This window comes from Amyelois transitella, chromosome 4, assembly GCF_032362555.1.
Source record: "Amyelois transitella isolate CPQ chromosome 4, ilAmyTran1.1, whole genome shotgun sequence".
NCBI classification, from domain to species: domain Eukaryota; kingdom Metazoa; phylum Arthropoda; class Insecta; order Lepidoptera; family Pyralidae; genus Amyelois; species Amyelois transitella.
Genome location: NC_083507.1, coordinates 3,599,321 through 3,624,148, shown reverse-complemented (window position 1 = coordinate 3,624,148; position 24,828 = coordinate 3,599,321). Strand labels below are relative to the sequence as shown.

At 35.8% G+C, this 24,828-nt stretch overlaps 2 protein-coding genes across 2 annotated transcripts; one reads left to right on the top strand and one right to left on the bottom strand.

Moving 5' to 3' along the window:
• Positions 1–500: 500 nt before the first annotated feature.
• On the bottom strand, positions 501–5,991 carry LOC106129435 (phosphoglycerate kinase). Its single transcript, XM_013327995.2, has 10 exons — positions 5,822–5,991; positions 5,509–5,712; positions 5,067–5,293; positions 4,454–4,571; positions 4,043–4,181; positions 2,826–2,960; positions 2,492–2,613; positions 2,133–2,233; positions 1,229–1,327; positions 501–790 (listed from the first exon to the last, which is right to left on the bottom strand). Exons 1-10 carry the CDS (start codon positions 5,881–5,883, stop codon positions 750–752), a joined length of 1,248 nt encoding a protein of 415 aa, XP_013183449.1. The 5' UTR covers positions 5,884–5,991; the 3' UTR covers positions 501–749.
• A 5,280-nt stretch (positions 5,992–11,271) lies between these two features.
• Positions 11,272–17,804, top strand: LOC106129333 (WD repeat-containing protein 5). Its single transcript, XM_013327863.2, has 8 exons — positions 11,272–11,624; positions 11,747–11,843; positions 12,613–12,758; positions 14,534–14,678; positions 15,125–15,227; positions 15,572–15,803; positions 16,703–16,903; positions 17,479–17,804. Exons 1-7 carry the CDS (start codon positions 11,499–11,501, stop codon positions 16,889–16,891), a joined length of 1,038 nt encoding a protein of 345 aa, XP_013183317.1. The 5' UTR covers positions 11,272–11,498; the 3' UTR covers positions 16,892–16,903; positions 17,479–17,804.
• The last annotated feature ends 7,024 nt before the right edge of the window (positions 17,805–24,828 follow it).

The window sequence follows — 24,828 nt, the reverse complement described above, 5'->3', positions numbered from 1 at the left end:
TGACAGCTTTTGTGAGACAAAACAAAGAGAGAGGAGTGTTCTGGTCGTGCTACTGCATTCGATGGCATTTGCTACACGTCAACGACCTGCTTTACGAAAGCAAATCAGAACATATATGATGCATTGTCAGTTATTGGGTTTTGGCGCTAAAAACTAAGCCGCGTACACACTGTGCCAACGAACATAAGCGCAGCACGCACGTTCGTATGTTTTCGTGAACGTAAGTGTTGGCGTTCGCCAATCCGTCCAAACATGCTAGCTAAACCCATTCGTTGGTCCGGTGTGTACACACATTATAGTCTATTCGCGGATGATAAGAAGGCATGTCGTTTCCTTTTCTATCACTTTCATTAATCATATCTAAATATATCTAGATAGAGAGGGATGATACACACCCACACATAGACTATGTCTCGTTATAACTATTTAAAGAAATAGCGTCCTTATTCACAAATTTTGTAAAGGCGTACGTATCTCATATCTCAAATTAAACAAAATAGTATCATAGAATAACATTTATTTAAATCTCAATATTACAATAAACAACACGAAACTTTTATCGGACCTATATACATATACATAGGTGTCTATACACACACTCGTGATTATAATAATTTCACAATATCATTAAATAAACGAGTCATACGGAGCCGAAAATATTATGCTTAATTTCTTCATTGCACTATTTACTTAACATATATTTGACTTTATATAGATACCTATAACTTATTATGATAGCGTTTTTCGATTTATGCGTCGGAAAGAGCGGCAACCCCAGGCAACAATTTACCTGTAAATAAAAAGAATGTCAAGTTAACATCAATAAACCTTGATCACAAATATAGCATAACCATATGCATATAAAATCACGCCTCTTTACCGGAGGGGTAGGTAGAGACATCTTTCCACTTGTCACGATCGCTGCATTCATCACTTCTTACGCTCCGTCACATTTATAAGCCTCTTCATGCAAGTTCGCCGGTTTTGGTTATTATTGACCTGACTTTTTGCCAGGACGTCCCCGATTTGATTATAACTCACCATATTGCGGATTAAAAAGAAAACATCGTAAGGATTGTCTTTTTTTTTTTGGTATGATTTTCGATCGTCAAACATAATAGAATCGAGTAACCATAGACATTTAGCCAACTGAACGTGTAACCATGGGTTCACCTGATACAGGGCCACGGAAAGAAGTTTAAAAAGGACAAAAGGGGCTGAAACTCACCTTCAAGCAGCTCCAAAGAGGCTCCGCCCCCGGTGGACACGTGGGAGACCTTGTCTTCGGTGCCCCACTTAGCGCAGCACGTTGCTGTGTCGCCACCACCTTAACAAACACAATAGTATCATTAAAAGGAAATGCACATGGCACATTCCACGAAAAACTATCGCTATCCCGTTTCACGTCATAATAAAAAGCGAAACAGCGATAGCTTTTCGCGCGATAAAAACCGCAGCGCGCGCCATGCTACGAGGGCTGGATGTAAATTATGACTGTTAACTATTAAGTTAAGATCAAAGTTAGTTTTTATAGCTTGGTACCAACGCAAAGACAAAATCAACAAACTGCTTTCACTGATTTTGTAATTCGAACATACACTTGAGCAGATTAACAAATTTTTACAAAAATTAAAAATGCATTAAATGGAAATTCCAGATTTATACACTTTATCTTGGTTACCATTCACTGCTTCAACGCTCGTGTCGAATGAGATTAATTTTATATTGAACGATACTTCTTCAAATAGTAGCATTATTGTAAAAAGTATTATTTCTTGTATTTATCATCACACCCTGTAAGGTCACCCTGCAAGGGTTGCGTAGTTCAGATGGGAGTCGCTTCGTGTAAACCTAACTCACCCAGTCCAGGATCCCACCACCACTCTTCTCTCTACCAACCTTCCGGTTATACAAGCCGTATCATGGGAGGAGTGCGCTGCTGTCGCGTCTCGTAACAGCGCATACTTTCTTGACTCCCTACATAATCTTATTAGTGTCTTTTAGTTGTGTGTTATTCACCCCCTATTCTAGGTGGGGCTGACGATACACTTTACGCTTCACGTAGCCAATCCAGGATCCATAGTGAAAGGCGTACCCCGGGCTCCTCTTCTGTAAATAAATAATTTCCTTACCAATTATAGTGACCGCGCCGTTGGCCGTGGCCTTGACGACTCCGTCCATGAGCGCGCGGGTGCCGCCCGCGAACTTCTCAAATTCGAACACTCCGGCGGGGCTGTTACAACATACATTTATAGTTTAGTTCATACATTCATTATATAGCGGGGTACAAAAAGCCAATAGTCGCAAGCCACAATCCACCAAAGTCTTCACTTCGATTTGACGAAATAATTCAGATTCAATGACAGTGAATACCCCTGCCAAGCCGGGGCAGGTCGCTAGTATTATGATAAGGATTGTTTTATTTTTTATTTCGCATGATAGCACCGCTGAATAGCAATCGCTTCAACGAGTTTCAATAAACGGGACTTACCCATTCCATACGATAACTTTAGCCCTTGCAATAGGATCAGCAAAGAGTTCCCTCGACTTAGGGCCCACATCAAGACCCATCCAGCCTTCAGGGATACCAGATTCCACAGTAGCTTCACCGACCTAGAAAGCAATATGAAATTCAGTTAGCTCATATTCTGTTCATAAAATTGATCTTCTCAACATGTTAATATCCACTGGGAAAAGTGGTTGAGCCAAGATTACAGTCTTGGTGGAGTCTGGGCTTTATATTTTTATTATAATGTCTGTGTGATGTGAATCAATTAAAACGAAATTATCATATTGTGATCCAAATATGTGAATGTGATATTTACCTGTGCATTCTCATCAAACTTATCAGCTGTTACAAAGTCAACGGGCAGGTGGACCTTCACATTATTCTTGACAGCTTTCTCCAATAGTTTGGTCACAATTTTTGCTCCCTCAGCGTCGTACAAAGAGGTACCGATCTGGAATAGAAAACAAAAAATACTTGGAAATTGGATTTGGAAAAACAAACTTCGAAAACATAAAATCAGAAACATAAAAGTACACTCTCGCTCTAACCATGTTTCTTATGTGATTTATAAATTTTCTCAAGCACAATGATAAATTGTTTATATTATAATATTGTTAGCACTGGATATTGTTAATTGATACATATTTATGCTACAAACTTAAAAATATAAAGAATGATAAATCACATACATACATAAGACTAAACAAGGCATTTTAGTCTATTTGTGACTGTTGGCTCTGTCTGACCAGGGAAATTGGTGTGATTACATGTAGGTATTATACATTTCTTGATATGCATGTAAGTTTTGGTTTATAACTACATACACAACTTTTGAGTATTTTGATGATCTAAGCTGGGCTAGGTTCCCCTGTTATTCGAATCATTGAGGTCAGGCGGTAGTCACTTCGAATAACCGCATAATTATCTGACTTTTCTATTCCTGGGTCATAGATTAAGGGGATCCTAGGAAGAACACAATTGGACAATCACCAGAAAACAATATATAAATGTTTACAATGCCCTTATCACTGAAGTTGTGTCTTCAAGACAGACTTTTATGTGTTTCTAACCTTTTGATGATAACCTTTAATCATATTTTATAATATAAAAAATGTAAACAATATTAGAGAGTAAAATGTATCAGTCAACAATCAAGGTATATACAGATTTCAAAAAGTACATAAAAAGCAAGTGATGTAATCCTAATAACTATTTATGACTAGAGGCCGCCCGCGACTTCGTCCGCATGGAAACCCTATCAATCCCGCGGGAACTCTGGGATAAAAAGTAGCCTATGTGTTATTCTGGGTCTTCAGCTACCTACATACCAAATTTCATGGTAATCGGTTCAGTAGTTTTTGCGTGAAAGAGTAACAAACATCCATACATCCATACAAACTTTCGCCTTTATAATAGTTGTAGGATTATTATGTAGTTAAATCATAACTATTAACACGAAAATCAATTTTATAGGAATAAAAAATCCTTTTTTAATATAAAATTGTACATATTTAGATTGAGTAGCATACTTACAGCCATGCCCTTGGTCTCTTTGAGGAATGTGTATGCCATACCGCCGCCAATGATCATTTCGTTAACTTTGTCCAGCAGGTTTTCAATGAGCAAGATTTTGTCTGCCACTTTAGCACCACCAAGAATGGCAAGGAATGGCCTACAAGCACATTCAACATTAGAAACGTATGTGTACATAATACATAGTCTTAATTTTATCTATAAAAACTTATGGGGATACAGTGTTTTTCAAGAACAGAAAAATATTCTCATGGAACTTTAAATAAGCTTGCAGTGACTAGTTAAATTTGAAAGTTCATTTCAAACATGGATTCACCAGGAATTGAACCCAGGATTCTGTGACTCTGAAGTCGAGCTCTTTACCACTGCACAATATAATGAATGATGATAAAAAGCTAGATACAGTCATACCTCTCAGGCTCATGAAGGGCCTTTGCAAAATATTGTAATTCCTTCTTCAACAAGAAACCACTGGCTCTCTGCTCAAAACCTTCACCCATCATTGAGCTGTGAGCTCTGTGGGCTGTGCCTGTTTAAATAAATTGGAAATTTAGCTAGCAGCATTGTTTTCTTTGTTCAAGTTGAAATAATGGTTACATAGCATACTCCACACTTTCAATCTTAAAAATAATAGAACCAGTTGTCTTAGCTGTCAGCTTTTAAGCATTGCGAACTATAGTCACATACATAGTTATGGCTTTATGTGCAGCATAGAGCTGCACTGTCTTGAAAAGGCCATGTTCAGCTGTTTGGCTTAAAATGGAATTTAATAAAAATAAGAATAAAAGATATGTAGTGGTCCTATTCTTAAGTGGAAGGGAACCATATGGAATCCGACAACCACACGGTCATATACTCAAGTGAAGCCTTAACCCAGTTCTAATAAAGTGCTCCATTCAATATTGTATTAGGCATTTGTCTTCTTTCTCACCTGATGGTAAGTGACAATACTAAGCTAAAGATTAACATAAGTTACCACTTTCTTATATATTTATTTATCAGTAAAAAGATTATGAAAATTTACCAAAGGCATCATTAATGTAAACATCCCCCAGCTTTCGCAAGCTAGCCCGGAAGGCTTTGACTTTCTCAGGATCAGCTTTGACTTTGGCTCCGCTCGCATCAACCCCTTTGCCTTCCTCTTCAATATGAAATCGAAGGTTCTCCAGCAGAATAAGCGACCCTACTGGGGGGTCAGCACAGGCTGCCTCTACCTCTGGTCCAACACAGTCTGGTAAAAATGTGACATCCCTGTAAGTAATACTGAATTTGCAATACTGTTTTAGGGTCAAAATAAAAAAGTCAGAATTGATAGACAGTTAAAAAATCTTGTTAAAATTACCTAAGACACGGGCAATGTTCAGTTATATTGAAAGTTTCGATATAAAGTTTTTAAATTGCAGTGATTTGTTTTTATGCAAGAAGAATAAAGTGTTTATTATAATGATTTCATAAGTAAGGGTTACCTGTTTAAAAGTTTTTTGAGTTCCTCAGAAACTGGTTTAAGGGTGTATTTTAGGTTGGCTTGTCCATCGGGCCTGCCCAAGTGCGACATGAGCACCACAGATTTTGCACCCTTATCCAGGGCATATTTGACTGAATCTAAAGCTGCGACAATACGCTGATTGTTTGTAATAACACCCTCTTTGAGCGGGACATTGAAGTCGACCCTAAAAATTAATAAATCAAGATTTCACAAGCATTTTATATAACAAATCTTATAAAAATATAAATGTATAGAAAGTTAGTGTAATACATAGAAATATAGACAAATTTTACCGCATTAACACTCGCTGTCCGCCTAAATTTAGGGCATCAATGCTTAGTTTATTCAGAGCCATTTTTGTGCTTTTAAAGCAATAACTTATTTTAATTTTATCACAGCGGCGAATTTATAAAGTTATTGAAAATGACAGAAATAATAACCTTGCGAATGTCAAAGAGGTCAATTCTGTCAACTTTTTCTGAGCTGTCAAACTGCCAACATCGATCAACCAACCAATGACTGGCTGGCTGTGTTGCTTTGGTGTTGCTATAATAAAGATGTTGTAACCATAGACATAGTTGTAACCATTTTGACACAGTTGGCGTTATGGCAAGTGAAGTGTGACTAGAGATGGGCAAATGCCCGGGCATTTAAGGCAAATTGAGAAAATTCCCAATAAATGCTCATGATATTTTCATACATTTATTTAAATTTTATTGAAATTGACATTAAAAAATAAATAACTGACAGTATTTCAATTCAATCGACGTGTTTTGTCATTAACATCTGCTTTCTTCCTATTAGTTCTTTTTATGTTAGCTTAATATGCTACTGACTGTACTGGGCTTTACCACTCACTGATGTAGATAAATGCGTCTGAAAAACATCCCTTTCCTTGTGAGAAGCCTAAACATAACATGTAATCACATCCATATCCGTTGCAAAATTGCGCCATTGCGCAAAGACTGGGTGTTTTTTTTAAATATACATATATTTACAATCGTGTAGTTTAATCATGTGACATTAAGAGAGAGACTTCACCTCAAGCTCGCAATACTATTTCAAAATGGTTAGCTAGTCTCTTATATTCAGAGGCTGAGGATTTATTGTATTGTCAAGTTAAAAAGTTTTGCCTGTTGGAATTTTTGGGATTTGCATACAGTATACAGATTGTACCTATATCAGACTGGAAACCATCAGTGTAACAAATTTATTATTGTGTTAGTGTCTGGCTTCCTCGGTACTGACTTGCATACTGAAGGAACCATAAATTCAGATATAGATGTAAAAATATCTGCAATGTACGTAGACAGAGATGTTCCTAAGATCATTTATATATATATATATATAAACTGCTGTGCTGTTTTGTATATTGCCAATTAGTCAATGAATACATACATACATACATAAAAATCACGCCTCTTTCCCGGAGGGGTAGGCAGAGACTACCTCTTTCCACTTGCCACGATCTCTGCATACTTCCTTCGCTTCATCCACATTCATAACTCTCTTCATGCAAGTTCGGCGGTTTCGGTTACTTTTGACCTGACCCTTTACCAGGACGTCCTTAATTTGATCAAGATACGTTCGTCTAGGTCTTCCCACACTCTCCTTGTATATCTGCTTAGTCAACCTGTTTTCATTCATCCTCTCCACATGACCGAACCATCTCAACATACCCTTTTCTATTCCTGTAACTACATCTTCTTTCACATCACAACATTCCCTTATCATGCTGTTCCTTATCCGGTCACTCAATTTCACACCCAACATACACCTTAACGCTCTCATTTCCACTGCATTTATTCTGCTTTCGTGCTTCTTTTACCATACCCAACTTTCACTCCCATACATTATGTCTTCTATTATGTCGGGACCAACACGTCCCTATGCACAGCCAGTCAAGCCTTTTTGGATAGTTTCTGACTGCTCATAAAGGCATACAAAGCCCTATTCACCAATTCACCATGTTCCCCGCGTTAACTCTCCTTTCAATATCACTATCACACTTGCCATCTGATGTACACTTTGATCCTAGATAAACAAACTCTTTCACTTGCTCAACTTTTTCTCCTCCAATCAAAATATTACATGCTGTCATTTCTTTCTCCATTTCAAAAACCAGTGTTTTAGTTTTACTTACGTTCACTTTCATTCCTTTCTCTTTTAAAGCTTCATGTATACAGTTTACCATCTCCTGTAACTCTTCCGCTGATGACGCCTATATAACCTGATCGTCGGCGTAGAGCAGACACTTGACGAGTAACTCATTCATCCTTAATGCACTTTCAGACTCTTTCAAATCTGTCAAACAACTATCCATAAATAGTTTGAACAGCCACTGTGACGCAACACATCCTTGCCTAACGCATTTCTCAATCTTAAACCACTCAGTGTGCGCTCCGTTTATCCTGACACAAGCACTCGAATCCTCATATAATGATTTAAGTGCTCGTATTAAGAGACTGCTCACCCCATACATAGAAAGTGCTGACCACAATTCATTCCTCTCAACTCTGTCATAGGCCTTTTCCAGATCTACGAATGTGCAATAGACTTTTTGACTCTTGGCCAAAAACTTTTCGGCTATGTACCGCAGTGAGTGAAAAGATCTGATCAGTATATCCCATTCCCTTTCGAAATCCCGCTTGAGCAACCCATATTTTGTCATCAGTTTCATTCCTGACTCTGTCAATGTAATAATAATGCAAAACCAAATGTATTGGTTTTATTCTAGTTAAAACACAACTATGACAGTAACAATAAAGACAAGATTATTCTTTTAAAATATCATAGATAACATGTCATTCTCCCCCCCTTAAATAATCCCTTAAATAAGCTGGTGGTCTGCGATCTCTACTGGAACGGCGTAGAACAGGTTCTTCGGTCTCGGCTGCCCGTCCTTCATTTGACACGTCAGGTTCCACAGTGTCATTTATAGTTCCCTGGATATCCGGCTCCATATCAGCACTTTCTTCACTCTCCTGATTAAGTTGCGGCAAAGGAGCTAAATGTTTATTAGAAACTACTGTTTCACGACCATCAGGAAGCTTGACATATGAATACATGGGATTAGGTTGTAATAATTCCACTTCATCAACTAATGGGTCATATTTAGAATTTCTTACGTGTCGTTTAAGTAGTACAGGTCCTGGAGTAAGTAACCACGTTGGCATAGATTGTCCATTTAGCGATCGTCTAGGATGATGAAACATACGTTCATGAGGGGTTGCATTGGTACTTGTACATAACAACGAGCGTATTGAGTGAAGAGCAAAAGGCAAAACTTTTTCCCATTCTTCGATTCGCATACTTTTGGACCGAATGCTTAGTTGAATACTCTTCCATAATGTTCCATTTAGTCTTTCTATTTGTCCGTTACCTTCTGGATTGTAGGGAGAGCTTCTGCTAGTAGCTATTCCAAGGGAATGAAGAAATTGTTGGACTTCTTCTGATAAAAATGATGTTCCTCTGTCAGAGTGAATATATTGTGGTATACCAAATAGATAAAAGATATCTTTCAGACAATGAACAACAGTTGAAGCAGTCATATCTTTACATGGATAAGCGAAAGGAAATCTAGAGTATTCGTCGATTACTGTTAATATATAACGATTAGTAGTGTTACTTGGCACAGGCCCTTTGAAATCTATATTAAGTCTTTCAAAACACGAAGTTGCTTTTATGAGATGGCCGTGTGTCTGACCAAATCTTGGTTTTATTTCTGAACAAATAGGGCAAGACGAAATCATGGATCTTATTTCATTAATCGAATATGGCAGATTCTTTTGACGTACCCAATGTGCCATTCTCACTATTCCAGGATGGCACAAAGCATCGTGTATTTCATAAAGTTTATTTGTAGATATACTAGCGCTTATTCTAGACAAAGCATCAGCAGTGAAATTTTCTTTCCCTGGTCTATATATAATGTCGTATTTATAACACGACAACTCAAGGCGCCATCGTTCAACTTTCTCGTTTTTAACTTTGCTTGTATGATTTTGATTCAGCATAAATGAAACTGACTGTTGATCGGTGATGAGAAGAAAATGTCGACCCAAGAGATAGTGTCGCCACTTGCGTAAAGATTCTACAATTGCGTAAGCTTCTTTTTCAATAGCAGAGTGACGGCGTTCTGAATCAGAAAGACTTCTAGAAAAAAATGCCACTGGTCTTCCATTTTGTGTAAGAGATGCTGCAATTGTATGCTCAGAAGCATCAGTTTCAACGACGAATCTTTCTTCATTGTCTATTGCAGTCAAACATGACTTAGCAATAGTAGATTTAAGAGAATTAAAACTAGAAATAGCTGTTTCATCGAGTGGAAAGCTTTTGCTTGAGATTAAAGGCCTTACCTTTTCAGAAAAATTTTGTACCCATTTTGAATAATGCGCAAAAAGCCCGAGAGTTCTTTTCAGTGAAGGTCCATCTGATGGGACTGGTAAGTCAAGAAGTGGCTTAAGACGAGTTGAATCTGGTTTAATAGTGTTATTATGAACATTATAACCAAGTAAATTTATAGAGCTAGAAGAAAAGGTACATTTGTCTTTGTTAAGTGTCAAACTGTATTTCTCGGCTGCCATCATAAATCTTTCCAAATTTTTGTCATGATCGTCTTTTGTTTTGCCGCATACGGTAATATCATCTAAATAAGCAAATGTACCGTTAAGTTTCTCTGACTCTATTATAAATTGCAGTGTACGTTGAAAAGCAGCTACGCCATTGGTTACTCCAAATGGAATGCGAGTAAACTGATATAAATTACCACATGCTTCTCCATCTAATTTACGAAAAGCTACAATTACTATATTTGTCAATGATACATTATTATTATTATTACAATTTATTCTAGTTAAAACACAACTATGACAGTAACAATAAAGACAAGATTATTCTTTTAAAATATCATAGATAACATGTCAGTCAATAAACGATTTTCAATAACATCCCCTGCGTCAGAGCCAAGAGTCATCAAAATAATGAAAGGTCACACTCGAATCTTAATTCTATCATTAAGCCGAGCAGATTCTCGGCTTAATGATAGAATTGAGTTCAAATAGTGATAGGTTGCTAGCCCAGGCGATGGGCTATATGGATAAGAGGAATCCCAAGTACATAAGCCTATTCCTTAATCACCTTTTTGAGACATCCATGGGAATCGTAAGAACAATCTGCTCTTTAAAATACTAAAAAAAATTTCAAATCATAAAAATACCGGAGATATACCAAAAATACGTTCTAATTGTGAACCTCCTCCGAAAAATTGTGTTTTATTAGTTAAGACTAGCAAATCTTAACTTTGGCTCGTTGTTCTCGCCTCCTAATACCTTTATATATTGCTATGGAAATATGAGGCAATTGTAGTGTGTTTATTTTATTTTATTTTACTATTAACGCTTTTATTTCGTTCACCAATTACATGAAATATACGTTTTACGTTTATTAATATCAGTAGGTTCATGTAAGTTTTATTCTTTTTTTCCTTGATGCACATAAATATATAAATAAAATAAATAAATAATGAAACGTTGCACGGTTAAGGTGCCCGGCTAAAAAGTGCAAGTTTGTAATACGTGTAGGGTAGTGGTTCAAATCCCACCTCGGCCATGTACAAAAAGAAGTGAAGATGTAATTCAAGAAAAAGAAGATAGCTAGGTGTGTGACACCCTTTTGTCGATTTTTTATGTTGGCACTCAGGCGGACACAGGCATGAGAAGGCCGGGCGGGTGGGATATTTTTTCTTTATGTTGGCATTACTCTTACCATCGCGAAATATGCACGCATTGAGACGCCTGAATTTAGAATGTTCGTTGAAAATCTACGTTGAATTAAATGAGAATCAGTGCATTGGTGGTATATTGCGTGAACTTTTTGATCAAAGATATAATTTAGGCTGTTCTTATTTGTGTTTAAGTGACTGTAGTGGGTGACGAAAAAAGTAAAACGTAGTGCGTCTAAAGTTGAAACATGGTGCCGCTAGGACCCGGTCCTGGCCATCCTGCTGCACATCAAACTCACGGTGGACCTTCCACCAATCTGTCTGGACCCAATTCGCTTTCACAAACACCTCAAACCAATAAATCTTCAGCTGCGGTAAGTTCTTTCTTCGCGGTATTATTTCACGGCTTTGCGTCAGTTGCGGGCGGCACATGTTTATGTAACTAACTTTGGGCGAGCACGTGCGATTTGGCGCTAATTTTAATTATTCATTGCAGAAGCCGAATTACACGCTTAAATTCACACTTGCCGGACACACAAAAGCGGTATCGTCTGTGAAATTCAGTCCCAATGGAGAATGGCTGGCAAGCTCTTGTAAGTAAATTTGTTTTAATTCTATAAGTGAAGTGAAGTAAGCCCCTTGTTTATCCAAGTTGATCTGAGTAGTTCCCTTTTGTCATTTCGATTTGTTTCTTTATGTTCTTGGGAAATATTATCTAATAACTATCACCCAAATAAACTTGGCAGATGGTATGCTTACTAGGTGTAATAAATAGCAACAGGTTTTCATTATGTTCGTATATTCATATGGTTTAATTACGTTCAACATGTAATATAACACAGAATTTATATTTTTATCTATATGTTTTATCAAAATTGTTTAAAAAATTAAGCAATGAAAGTTTCACAATGTCAAATTTATAATCTCTCTCTCTTAAAATTATAGTGTCAAATATTTTGCAATTAGGTAAGAATGTTAATTTTTTTTGTCATTTTTGTCATTTAAGTATAAAGTCAACAGATAGTAGTGGCATAGAATGTCATTTAACAAATATATAAGAAAATGTAAAATAATATTCCATATTTGTTGAAAAAGCTGATTGAGGTATCTTGCATAATAGGAGGGTTGAAAATTGTCTTGCTCAGATAATCAGCATTGCTATTCAATATGACAGCTAGCCATATTGATTGCTGCCAGTCTTCTGGGCACACTCCTGCAGGTTGATACTTTGCAGGGACTGCGCAATTTATAAATTAATTAGTTAATAAATTTAAATTCCACCTATTATAAAATTTATTCCAAGATAGTTTAAATTCTACTTTTAAATTTGTACTACTAAGTATTTCTCTTTATATTTTTCAGCTGCTGACAAACTTATTAAAGTTTGGGGTGCTTATGATGGCAAATTTGAGAAGACAATTTCTGGACACAAAATGGGAATCAGTGATGTGGCATGGTCATCTGACAGCAGATTGATAGTCAGTGCTAGTGATGATAAGACTTTGAAGGTAATACCAAAACTCAACACTTCTATTAATATTAATCACGTCTTTCAAGTCGTCATAAAGGGATAGACTAATAAACATGGGATTTTTGTTTCAGGTGATGGGCTAACAACCTGTCACTATTTGAATCTCAATTCTATCATTAAGCCAAACAGCTGAACATGGCCTATTGGTCTTTTCGAGACTGTTGGTTTTGTCTACCCCATAAGGGATAAAGACATAATGTGATTATATATGTTACATGTATGTAACATAGTCACTAAAGTCTGATTTTATTTGCTTTGTGTTATAACATACCACATTAAACACCAAATTTTACTTAAATGTTACTAAAATCTATCAAAATAAATTTTATTGTTGAAATATATTTAGTAATCTTTGTATATATTTGTTAAATAGGTATCATGAATATTGTGGGTTAAAACATTTTGGGCTAGGCAATGGAACCAGGTTAGATAAACCATCTCTCACGGCAATAGAACTTCCTTAACACACTGTCAAGATTAGAGTGTTTAGTTTGTTACATAATTCAGATAAAGGAAGCTTCTTGAACTTTGTATTGGGGACTATGAATGAACTAATTGTAAGTTAAAAATGTAAGATTCTGGTGTCTAGAGGAAAAAGCTTACTTTAATATAAACATAGCTGAACTCACTGAGCAATAGGTGAAAATGCTAGTGATGCATAATTATTGGCAAATATTTTATGATTATATATAATTACAAGTTCAAGTGAAGCATGAAATATTTTTAATAATTTAAAAAATCTATATAAAAGAAGAAATATATGCACTAATTTGAATACAGTTTGGAAGAGATGGTTTATATCTAATCTATCTATAATGTTACCCATGCAAAGCGGGGGCGGGTCACTAGTTATGAATAATTAAACCCCTCCCCCTCCCGTTTTCGGTAAAGAAGGGAAATTACCTGTTTGAGTTGAAGTTTTGTAACTATCTTGTTGCTGTATATCATTATCTATTTAGGTTGTGAGGTCAAATTACATACTAAATCTTATTAGGTATAAAGTGAATTTTACGAGTTTCCGTGTAGGGAGTAAACTCCAAACCCATTTCAACATATTCAGTGTAATTTCAAAAGATGACAATTTGATTTTAAAATATTACCAATTCTGTTTGTTTTAGGTGAAAATATTTTTTCTAAGTTGACAGTTTTAAAAACGAATGGTCACAATGAGACATTTTGAGTGTGCATAAAAACTGTTGTTTCCACTTATGAGAGTAAAATTTATTTAATAAACTAAGAGTGAACATTTTTGAAACCATGATTTTACAATGGTCACACCATTGACAAAAAACACACACACTGCGTCATCATTATTGCGCGGTTAGCAACGACCTTGATTTTTTAGTGGGTTAACTTGGCCAATATGTAGGCTCCATAATATGTAATAGGGCAGGTGTTTAGCACCTTGACATTTGTTGCATCAGCTGTTGGCAACATCTTTATGTAAACGATCTTTAATTGCTTGCCCTTTTAACTAAGTAAAAATCTATTGTTCTTTTTTTAGCATGAAATTTTTGTAGCTCAGGGATATTTTTAAATAAAAACAGGTGATAAACATGTCACTGTTTATAGATTTATTAAAGATTAGCATAATCTGAGTTGCAGGACTCACTAAAATATAAAAAAGACACAAAGTAACCTTTTGCCTCGAACAATATTTTTTCACATCTAGAAACTCCTTTTTATTGCATATTTTCTTGGTTGATAAAGTTCTTCATTCTATGCTAATATTTGAATGTGGTTTTGTTTCAGGTGTGGGAACTAAGTTCAGGCAAATGTTTGAAGACCCTGAAGGGACACAGTAATTATGTTTTCTGCTGTAATTTTAACCCTCAAAGCAATCTTATTGTCTCTGGTAGTTTTGATGAAAGTGTAAGGATATGGGATGTAAGAACAGGTAAGACTACATTATTTTTATTTTAAAATTTTCACAAACACACTCCAGAAATAAAGGTGTAGTTTCATATTACGCCACTTGCCCCTTGACCTAGTCCAAACTGCTTTCCTATGTAATGTGCCCGCGGCTCTGCCCACATGAAACCAAAAATCCCGCTATCTCCCGTTCTCGCGGGAATTTCCAAAAGTTGTTACAATCTACCTTCCTGCCAAATATCATGTTAATTGGCTCAGTAGTTTTTGATATTTTGATAGTGAGTGTATGAGTGTTTTTCACTTTTAAATTTATAGTAGCAACCATTACTATAAATATATAGCTTTTAAACATATAAAAGTTGAATCACTATCTTTTAAAAAAAAAACATCAAAGCCTGTTGTTAAGCATACATGCAGAATGACAGATGCGGGAAGCGACTACTATCTAGTGATAGATGATTATTTTTTCAGGCAAATGTTTAAAGACACTACCGGCTCACTCCGATCCTGTGTCAGCAGTCCATTTCAACAGAGATGGCAGCCTTATTGTATCATCTAGTTATGATGGCCTGTGGTGAGTAAAATATTACATTACAAATAATATAATATGTAGTGTATTTGTGTACCCTAAATTTATTTTAGTATTTGCTCATGTGTTTTTTTTTGTTTTCTAATTTTAATACAATTTCTCCTTAGAAAATGTAGAAGTAGCCATTATTATATGTATTGCAACTTGTTGATAGTGTTCCTGTTACTCAGGCGATAGGTTTGATTCCCTGTCAGGTCATAATGAAAATGAACTTTTTAATCAAAGAAAAGTATTAATTATTAAATATAACATTGTTGAGCCAGAATCCCTAAGACAAGTCTTCTATCGTAATCAGTTTGTTGGAAATTAAAACATGTTTCTGATTTTAGCCGAATTTGGGACACGGCATCAGGCCAATGCTTAAAGACACTTATCGACGACGACAACCCTCCTGTGTCCTTCGTGAAGTTCTCACCAAATGGCAAATACATACTAGCAGCAACACTGGACAATACGCTCAAACTGTGGGATTACAGCCGAGGCAAATGTTTAAAGACATACACGGGTCATAAGAACGAAAAATACTGCATCTTTGCAAACTTCAGTGTTACTGGTGGAAAGGTATTATGGAATAACAAACAGTTATATATTATATACTAAAATACTAAACAAGTTTTAGTAACAATGCAATGCAACACAGTATTTACAGTTATACCATTGTGTAATAATCACAGTAACCATAGTAATTGGTATAATGTAACTGATAGAAGTATCATTTATTGTACTTGAAACTATAGGAATGATGATCATTGACTAGCGTCATATGCAGTTTTCTGTAAAGTTGTCTTAAATGTATGAATTGAGTGGCTAAATGAAAATATCATGTCACAACCATCAGTTGCAACATATTAACCAGTACTTACCATTTTATAGTCTTGTGTGTGTACTATTTTATACATGACAGAATTAAACCATAAAGAAATACTTCCGCCTAACTTCTGCAACCCAACCCGAGGTTCCTTCCTGTTTGTTGGGCTGAGCATGAGTTAACAACCCTGTTAACTCTTTAATCACCTACTGGAGCTATGTACGAACGCCGATAAGGAATGATTATTATCTTCTCTCTTTTTTATCTACATACATATGGTCACGTCTATATCCTTTGCGGGGTAGACAGAGCCAACAGTCTTGAAAAGACTGAATGGCCACATTCAGCTATTTGGCTTAACGATAGAATTGAGATTCAACTAGTGACAGGTTGCTAACCCATCGCCTAAAAAAGAATCCCAGGTTTGTAAGCCTATCCCTTAGTCGCCTTTTACGACATCCATGGCAAAGATATGGAGTGGTCCTATTCTTTTTCAGTATTGGCGCCGGGAGCCACGGGAGCCACACGCCACTCTTTTTTATCTTTTGGTTCCTTTTTTCAATATTCGCAAATAATCCCACAAGTTGTATAAAAATATACTAGGTAAACATTTGTACTTTGAAGGAATTCATAAAACCTTGTCTCGTTTCAGTGGATTGTATCAGGCTCAGAAGATAACTTGGTATACATTTGGAACCTGCAATCAAAGGAGATCGTACAGCGGCTATCAGGTCACACAGACACGGTGCTGTGCACGGCGTGCCACCCCACGGAGAATATAATAGCGTCGGCAGCACTAGAGAATGACAAGACTATCAAACTTTGGAAGAGTGATACTTAAAATTTTATTTTGGTAAGTATTTCTTTTGTCCTGTTGTGTGCAAAGTACATACATATACATATATAAAATCGCGTCTATATCCCTTGTGGGGTAGAAAGAGCCAACAGTTATGAAGATTGACAGGCCACTTTCAGCTGTTGGCTTAACGATGTTAAAAGTAAACTTATTGTGTTAAATATTGTCATATTGAATAGTAGTGAGTTGTAACAAAATAACTAATAAATTAGAGTACTGTAATTAATAATTGGTGTTTTGCCTGGTTATTTAACCAGGGGGATTTCCCCATATCAGTAACCTCACCTCACCAGGCAGAAGGCTGGTGTGTGGTGAGGATACCACTCAGGGTATCCTCACCACACACCAGCCTTCTGCCTGGGATGCACAGGTCCATGATCATGGATGAGTTAAGTGAGGGGTTAACACGAAGATGATCACTAGCCTAGCTCTAGATATAGAATCATTGGTACAAGGTCGCAATAGAATTTGAATCACTATTGGACATGGCGCTATGTCTATACCTATCTATTAACACATGAGCGTTTATGTCTCACAAAAAATATTAATACTTTGTTTTTTACTTGTTTCAGGCTTGTATAAGCAGAAGCAGTGATCTGTAAATTATGTGGCTTCATATTGAGAGCCTAAAACACCAATGATTTCGAACTGATTTAAAGCCACCCGATTTGTGGCACCTTGGACATAAGATTCGAAAATTTTCATTAAAGACCATTTGTATATTTTCATTTCACAGTGATGAGTGCATTTTCAGTTGTTATTATTATACATATTTTTCTATCTGACATACGAAATGAAGAGATATGAAATATTTTAGAAATTAATTTTAGTTAAGATTGAGTTTAAGAATGCCGCTTAAGAATAACTTGTTGGATACGATTAAAAATTTAGTAGTTTACTATGTGTTTATTTTTTTATTTAATTTACTAGTGATAAATTGAAGTAAGAATATCTTGTTTATACATCAGCCCTATATAAATAGAAATCAAAATAATACGACTGTCCCCAAGCCCCAAGTATCCCAACTAATATAAATGCAAAAGTACCTAAGTATTTGTTTCATACCTCACCTCTTCACGAGTTTACAAAAATAATGTTCTTATATGGGGCATAAACTGATATACATACTTCATTTACCTTTAAGGGTACCTTTCATCCCGGGAAAAACTATAGATTCCGTGGGATTTGCGAAAAACCTATATTCTTTTGAGAGGTGGCGCGTTTTTGTTGGGTGAACCATCACTTCGCTTTTTGGAATTGATATTCCAATAGTGACAGTTTGCTAGCCCATCGCCTAAAAGAAGAATGCCAAGTGTAGCCTTTTCTTCGATTGACTTTTACAATCTGTACGGCAAGCACACACATAATTTTTTTCTTCGTTAACAAACCAGCACGGAATAAATTAAGAATGGATGTAATATTAGGTCTATTAGCTAAAGTGGAAAAATCAGGCCAGCACGACGCCTTGGGGACATCGCTAAGGAGATATCGGGTAAGCTAATTAATGATAAAGTATAAGAGGTGTTTCAAGATTTCCTTTAGAAGAAATGTGTCTAATTGTATAATTTTTTTAATTATATAAATGTTGTCTACCTACATATGTATTATTTTTAAGTCGAAAAATTCGTTTTCTAGAGCTTCATCCGTTGGACCCACAGCAAAATTTAAATCGTGCCTATTTTATAAGGAGGTGCAAAATAAATTGACTTATCACCAGTTCCTACCGATGACAATAATTGGGTAGGTACGTTTCCCTGTTCCATCGCGGGCAAGTTTTGGAATCCGGGGTCCGTTTTCCGGTTTTATTATGATTTATTTGTTGTGTGGTTTGGTATTGGCACTTATTTTTTATTTATTCATTTATTCTTTTTTTTAACTTAAACTTAAGAGAAATTTAGCATTTATTATAGTCTCTTGGACAAATCTGTGGTCTACCTTGTAGTCATCCATTCAGCAATATAAGTTATGTAGTAGGAGGCACTACTCGTCTCTCTCTCTTTCTTCCCGTCGTATTCTTCATTTCTGTCGGAATTCCCCCACAGAATCACTTTTTCTGATGATTTCCTTCTATCAGTTGCACTCGTAGATAACATCTAATATGGCGTGTCTTCCAGATTTGTATCTATGACCAAGTATAAATTATGTAGGTACCTACCTACTAACGAATATTATTATGTCGGAAGGGTACTTACATTCAAAATATAAAAAACTCTATTTAGAGGTATAGAATTATCTGTTACTAAGATTTGTATCGAATCCAAAAATGTGATGAAATTTAAAAACCTATTTTTGTAATACTTTCATATCTTTGAGTGTTTAACCCGCCGCTGCTACGCTTCGAGACACAAGGTCCGAATTTCTGTTGTAGATTAACCTACTTACATAATTGATTTCTACTTCCTGTATGCAATACATTCCTGGAACAATACACCGCCCCAAGCTATATTAAGCAGTCGACATTCAATAGGTTATCACGAAATTCGATTTCTGTCTCGATCCACCGCTGCGTAGATTGGTCGTGGAATGCTCACATAATGTTGATAGGATTTCTAATAGGAATTTGAACCACATTGGTATTACGGTTCCGTTACTGTTTAATGATTCATTGCTATATTTGATGGAAATAACGCGCTCCCATCGTTGACATAAGCACTGTTTTCAGATTTTTCATTTTAAAATGTTGTCTTTAAAAAAAACACGACAGCTAGGTAATAATAAGTATTAAATTAGTAAGCTATCTTACAAGATTAAGATTTTCGGAAGCACGTCGAACCTCTTGAGTTGTTTTTAGTTACCCAACGCATTATTCACCGCCATCAGGCCCTTTGACTGCATGTATTAAGTCTTTTTGAACAAACACTATAGGTACGTGTAACTACTGAAAATTCATTAGTGTAGCTACTGAAAATTCATTCCATGTTCAAATAAAATAAGGTAATAACAAGCATAAAATTAGTAAGTATCCGGATAAAAGAACGCAGCATACCTGCACTGTACAAATGGAAGAGATTTAGATCCTTGTCGGAGAGGCAAACCACTTCAAGTGTCGTAACAATGACCCAAGACACATAAAGGTGTTTCTCGCTGAAGGGTATCTAATGAGCTCCGAATTACGTTTCGTACGAGGGTTAAGATGGCAGGTAACGTGAAAGAAAACGAACTCGCTTTAGGTTGTAATATCTACATTTTAGGAAAAATGTGAGAGATAATACGCGGTGGCAGGAACCCAAAACAATATTAGCTAAATCATATTATGAACTATTAAATTAACGATTCAAACTTACGTCCATAACTACAAACGTATGTGTGTTATAATAAACATTTTTTATAAATAACTAGGAAGGTAATTCTCTCTCAGACTTTAAAAAAGAAAATGCGATATTTTATAAAAATTAAATAAGTGAAATATAAGTCTTTAATGTCCCTATTTTGCAATATGAACTTCCCAGAAGACCTCGTTAAAATGCCAGCATGCAGTCGCATCCGTACCGGCTACAGCTTTTCCTAGAATTTATTAGGAATTTACTAAATAATGTATTTAATGTTGTTAGTATTAGGTTGTTATATTTATGAACACCAATATAATGGCACATAAAGAAAACGAACAACAGTAAGTTAAAGGAATTATTTCATCAATTGTATGTTTTTTTATATTGAGAATTTAAATGCCTTTGACCCCAATATGCTCTATAGTAAGCAAGATAAAGAGTTTAAGGTTTGGGTAAATCTTTACATTGGCAGGGTTCATTATTTTGTCCAGAGGTTTACTTTAGTAACAGCTTTTCACTATTGTTATTCGTTTTAAATACTTACAAATCCCTTACAAATAATTGATTGGTTTTAATTATGAAAAACACCTATTTTCTCTATGCCATCTGTAGTGTCAACATCGTAGCAAGCGATCAGCTTGACTGATAAAAAAAAATTAAATACTTTGTTTCAAAGTTAATGATTATTTAGGAAAGATCTCCGCCGAGTTACCTATTTATAGAGTTAAATTATTTGTCGTGTAGTCTACAAACTCATCCGAGAGCCTTTTATTTGTTTTGCTTCTGCACTCCGCATTTTCTTAGATTGATAAGACCGGGGAGCTCTCAGCATATTCGATCAATTTATTCGAATCATGGGAGAAAGCATCGCTTCGGAAATCTCGTATTCGATACTGAAAAGCTATGATGAAGTTCTGTGTACGTGTGTAAAAGTATTTTTAATATGGTTGTGACACAAATTTTTATTAGTCAATAACTATTGATGACATCCTTTTTTAATATTATTGTATTACGCAAAATCTACTGAACTAATTGATTAAAATTAGTAAACAGGTAGAATATATGTTGGAAGTTTTTCCAACATATATTCTACCTGTTTACTAAACGAAAATCGGAATAAAAAGTACCATGTATGTTTATACATGGCACTTTTTATTCCGATATTCCTACGAGAGCAAATACCTAGGGCACAGTAAGTTGTATATTTGTCAATAATATTTAACAGAATTATGTTATAAAAATTATACTTACCTACGCTTCAAAAGCATAATATCTTATTAAGAGGTGCTTCGAAAACGAAGACGTTGAGATTGAGAAAGTTAGCAGTACCTAGTGAAAATTAAGTCCTCAAGAGACGACGACATTCCAACTTTTCACTCGAAATAAACTAACTATCTAGTCTAAATTATAAATGCAAAGTAACTTTTTAAATCATATCTGCATTTCCACTCCACAATCACTGAACCATACTTTGATACGACAAATGCAAAGGGATTCTGATGTGACCCCAAGTTGTGTTCTTATTCTCATACATATATATAACCACGTCTTTATCCGTTGCGGGGTAGACAGAGCCAACAGTCTTGAAAAGACAGATAGGCCACGTTCAGCTGTTTTGCTTAAAAAATAGAATTGAAATTCAAACGGTGGCAGGCTGCAAGCCCATCGCCTAAAAGAAGAATCTTGAGTCGAATCCTTAGTCGCCTATAACGACATCCATAGTAAAGGTTTAGAGTTGTACTATTTTTTTTTCATTTGCGCCGAAAACCACACGGCATTCAAGTACGCACAACTCTTATTTTCAAGTGGCAAAATGGCACCCTTCTTTTGCATCTGGGGTTAAAACTAATCTAAAAATGAAGCATAAATCGATCAGCGGTCGTGGTCGCTCATGTAAATGGTATTTGCTAATGGGACAGTGCGGGCTGCACTTACGTGGATAAACCGAGGTAATGGAGCCCAGCCATGGATTAATTGAGGTGCTAATGGCTGCACATACGTTTTTAGAGAGGTTCTAGATATAGTTTGAAGGGAATGTTGTGATGTGAAAGAAGGTATAGGGACATGAATAGGAAAAGGTATGCTTATATGGTTTGGTAATGTAGAAAAGATGAATGAAAGCAATTTCTGGCAAAAAGGTTAGCTCGAGAGTACTCAAAATTGAAGAGCTTGCATGAAGAGAGTTTTGAATGAAGATGAAGTGAAGAAGATTGCAGTGGCAAATGGAAAGAAGTAGTGTCCGGGAAAGAGGCGTGATTTTATGTATGTACTTACAAAGGCTCCTACTTCAACCATCAAGCGTGACGGGATTATAAGTCGCACATATAATTCGATGTTAATTAAGTTCGTTAAAAACCCACATAATGTTTCATCGGCATAGTGTGTAGGAGCAGTCAGAAATCGTGGCCCACTTGATTATTTCACTTCTACCTTTTTTATATGTTTTGGGGGACGTTGTGACATCTGTATTCGAAAAGTGTAACGCCGAATACCAACCAGGTCTGAAGTAAGGGGACCAATTCAGATTTATTCTAGGGTAACTAGCAAATTTAGTGTTGGGTGTAAAATGGATGACGGTGCGGTGACATATGTACAATTTCGCCTTTTGAATAATTTCTAGCTTTTCGTGTCGTCTTATTTTAAGTTAAATTTGAATTTCTCCGATATTGAAGTAGGTGTAAGTACCAATGAAATTATTTAGTAATTAAATCAGTTGTGTTGTTTCTCCTACACTTCGATACCCATGTAAATAAGCCACCGTTGTCTTTAATATTACACACACATCATCATATGTGTAAGTATACGATCGTCTCGCTTCACATGTTGGTGTGGAGCTCATCCCCCATTAGGTAGAAGCTCTTCAAAGCAGTCGTCGCGTTTTTTCTTTTACTTGTAAAGCAATAATCCCGCGTTTCTAGCTGCATCACAAGTTTGCAGAGCATGATTTTAATGCTTGATTTTTATTAGAATTCCTCTCAAATATTGAGGTTCGCTTTCCCAGGAAGATATTAAATATTTGTAACATGGTAAAATATGTATTGTACCTACAGCGTTTTCACCTAGAATCATCGCGCACTAGCACTGTAGGTGCCTTGTAATGCAGATATTATTCTTCTTTCTTTAAAAAGATTACCTCTGTGTAATCGAAAGACGAAAAGTTGCCATTGGGATATTTAATTGTATTTGGCAAAAACATTAATTTCAAATGATATGAAGCAATTTCATTCCATCAAATGTGACGGCAGTGTTAACTTTGCTTGCTACTCGTCAGTAAGTCGGGAGCCTGTCTTGTTATATGCTCCACGTCATGCGGCAGCCTTTTTCTACGGAAGGCTAGGATATAGGCTGAATGAATTGTAATTATTCACTAAGTAAATAGTCGGTAATCATAATAATATTTTTTTCAACAGGTATAATACAAGTATGCATACTAAAAGTATCTATCTTTACCACGAAGAATATTGGCAATCATGAGGCAAAACTCATTAGACAGATGGATGTTACAAGGGTCTCTCCGTGCGGCCTGACTTCTGCGTGCTTCGGCCCTTAGAAGTTCACGCAAATATGGTAAAAATGGTAGGCATAAGATAATATTTAACTTGAGGAAAGCCGGGTTGGTTCGCCAGTATAGCTCAAATTCAATTTAGCAACGGAACCAGGGACGCACTGGTGATATTTCCAACTTATACCTACGGTTTTAATTCAAATCACGATCGTGCTCCGCGCTGCAGGAAACTTGAGAGCGAAAAAAAGAAAACTCCTTGAATATTGCGATTATAAAAAGAAAACAAGTTGAGCCACCAACTAAAGGGGGCTTTAGAACGCTGTTATTATTGGTTATATTTAGTATTACAATAAGCAATTTTGGCTTATGTGGTTTATATATATATGTTAGTTATGGACCTAAGATTTTTTGACACATCTTCAAAGTTCAGACATCGGTTAGATACATTTTAAATGTATGTTTGATTGACTAGACTTTACTCTGGAATTTGTTGGTGTTTTGGGACAAACAATATCCCATGCCAGTTTATACAAAACCGTGTAACAATACTTGAAAACTTTTAAATTTACTGTAAAACATTAGTAAGTCGGTCTGGTTAATCTCTTTTTAGGGAGGTATTTGAGAATCTGATAAAGAATGTCTTGTCTGTATGGAATGCAAGTTACTGGTTGCAATGAAGATTCTGAAATTTCTTAAAATGTGTTTTTTACAAACAAAGTTATAAAAACATTTTTAACACGAATTGATATTTTAAGAGACAGGGTTTGCACCATAGGTATCTTAAGTTTCGAAAATAAGCATTTTAGTTACATGCAATAAAAGGTTTTTTATCTCTTCTATAGTAAACTTAGTACAATATACTTCCATTTGAGTACACCGGCTGAAAATTCTCTAGTCTAACGCAAATTGAATGACGAACTGCGCAAGGAAAACTCCATGGCTCTTCTAAATTGGTCAGGCTATTGTTATTTCATTAGAGGACGATACCGGGGCGGCATCTGAATCAATTAAATGGGAGCACGTACGACTATCCCAAGTATTAGTTAAGCTGAGCATACCCTTAATCTAGTGGATTATGGTAGTAGCAAGTAGATCCAAAGGTAAATTATTTTATAATTCAAAAGACTTAAAAATTTTAAGGAAACATA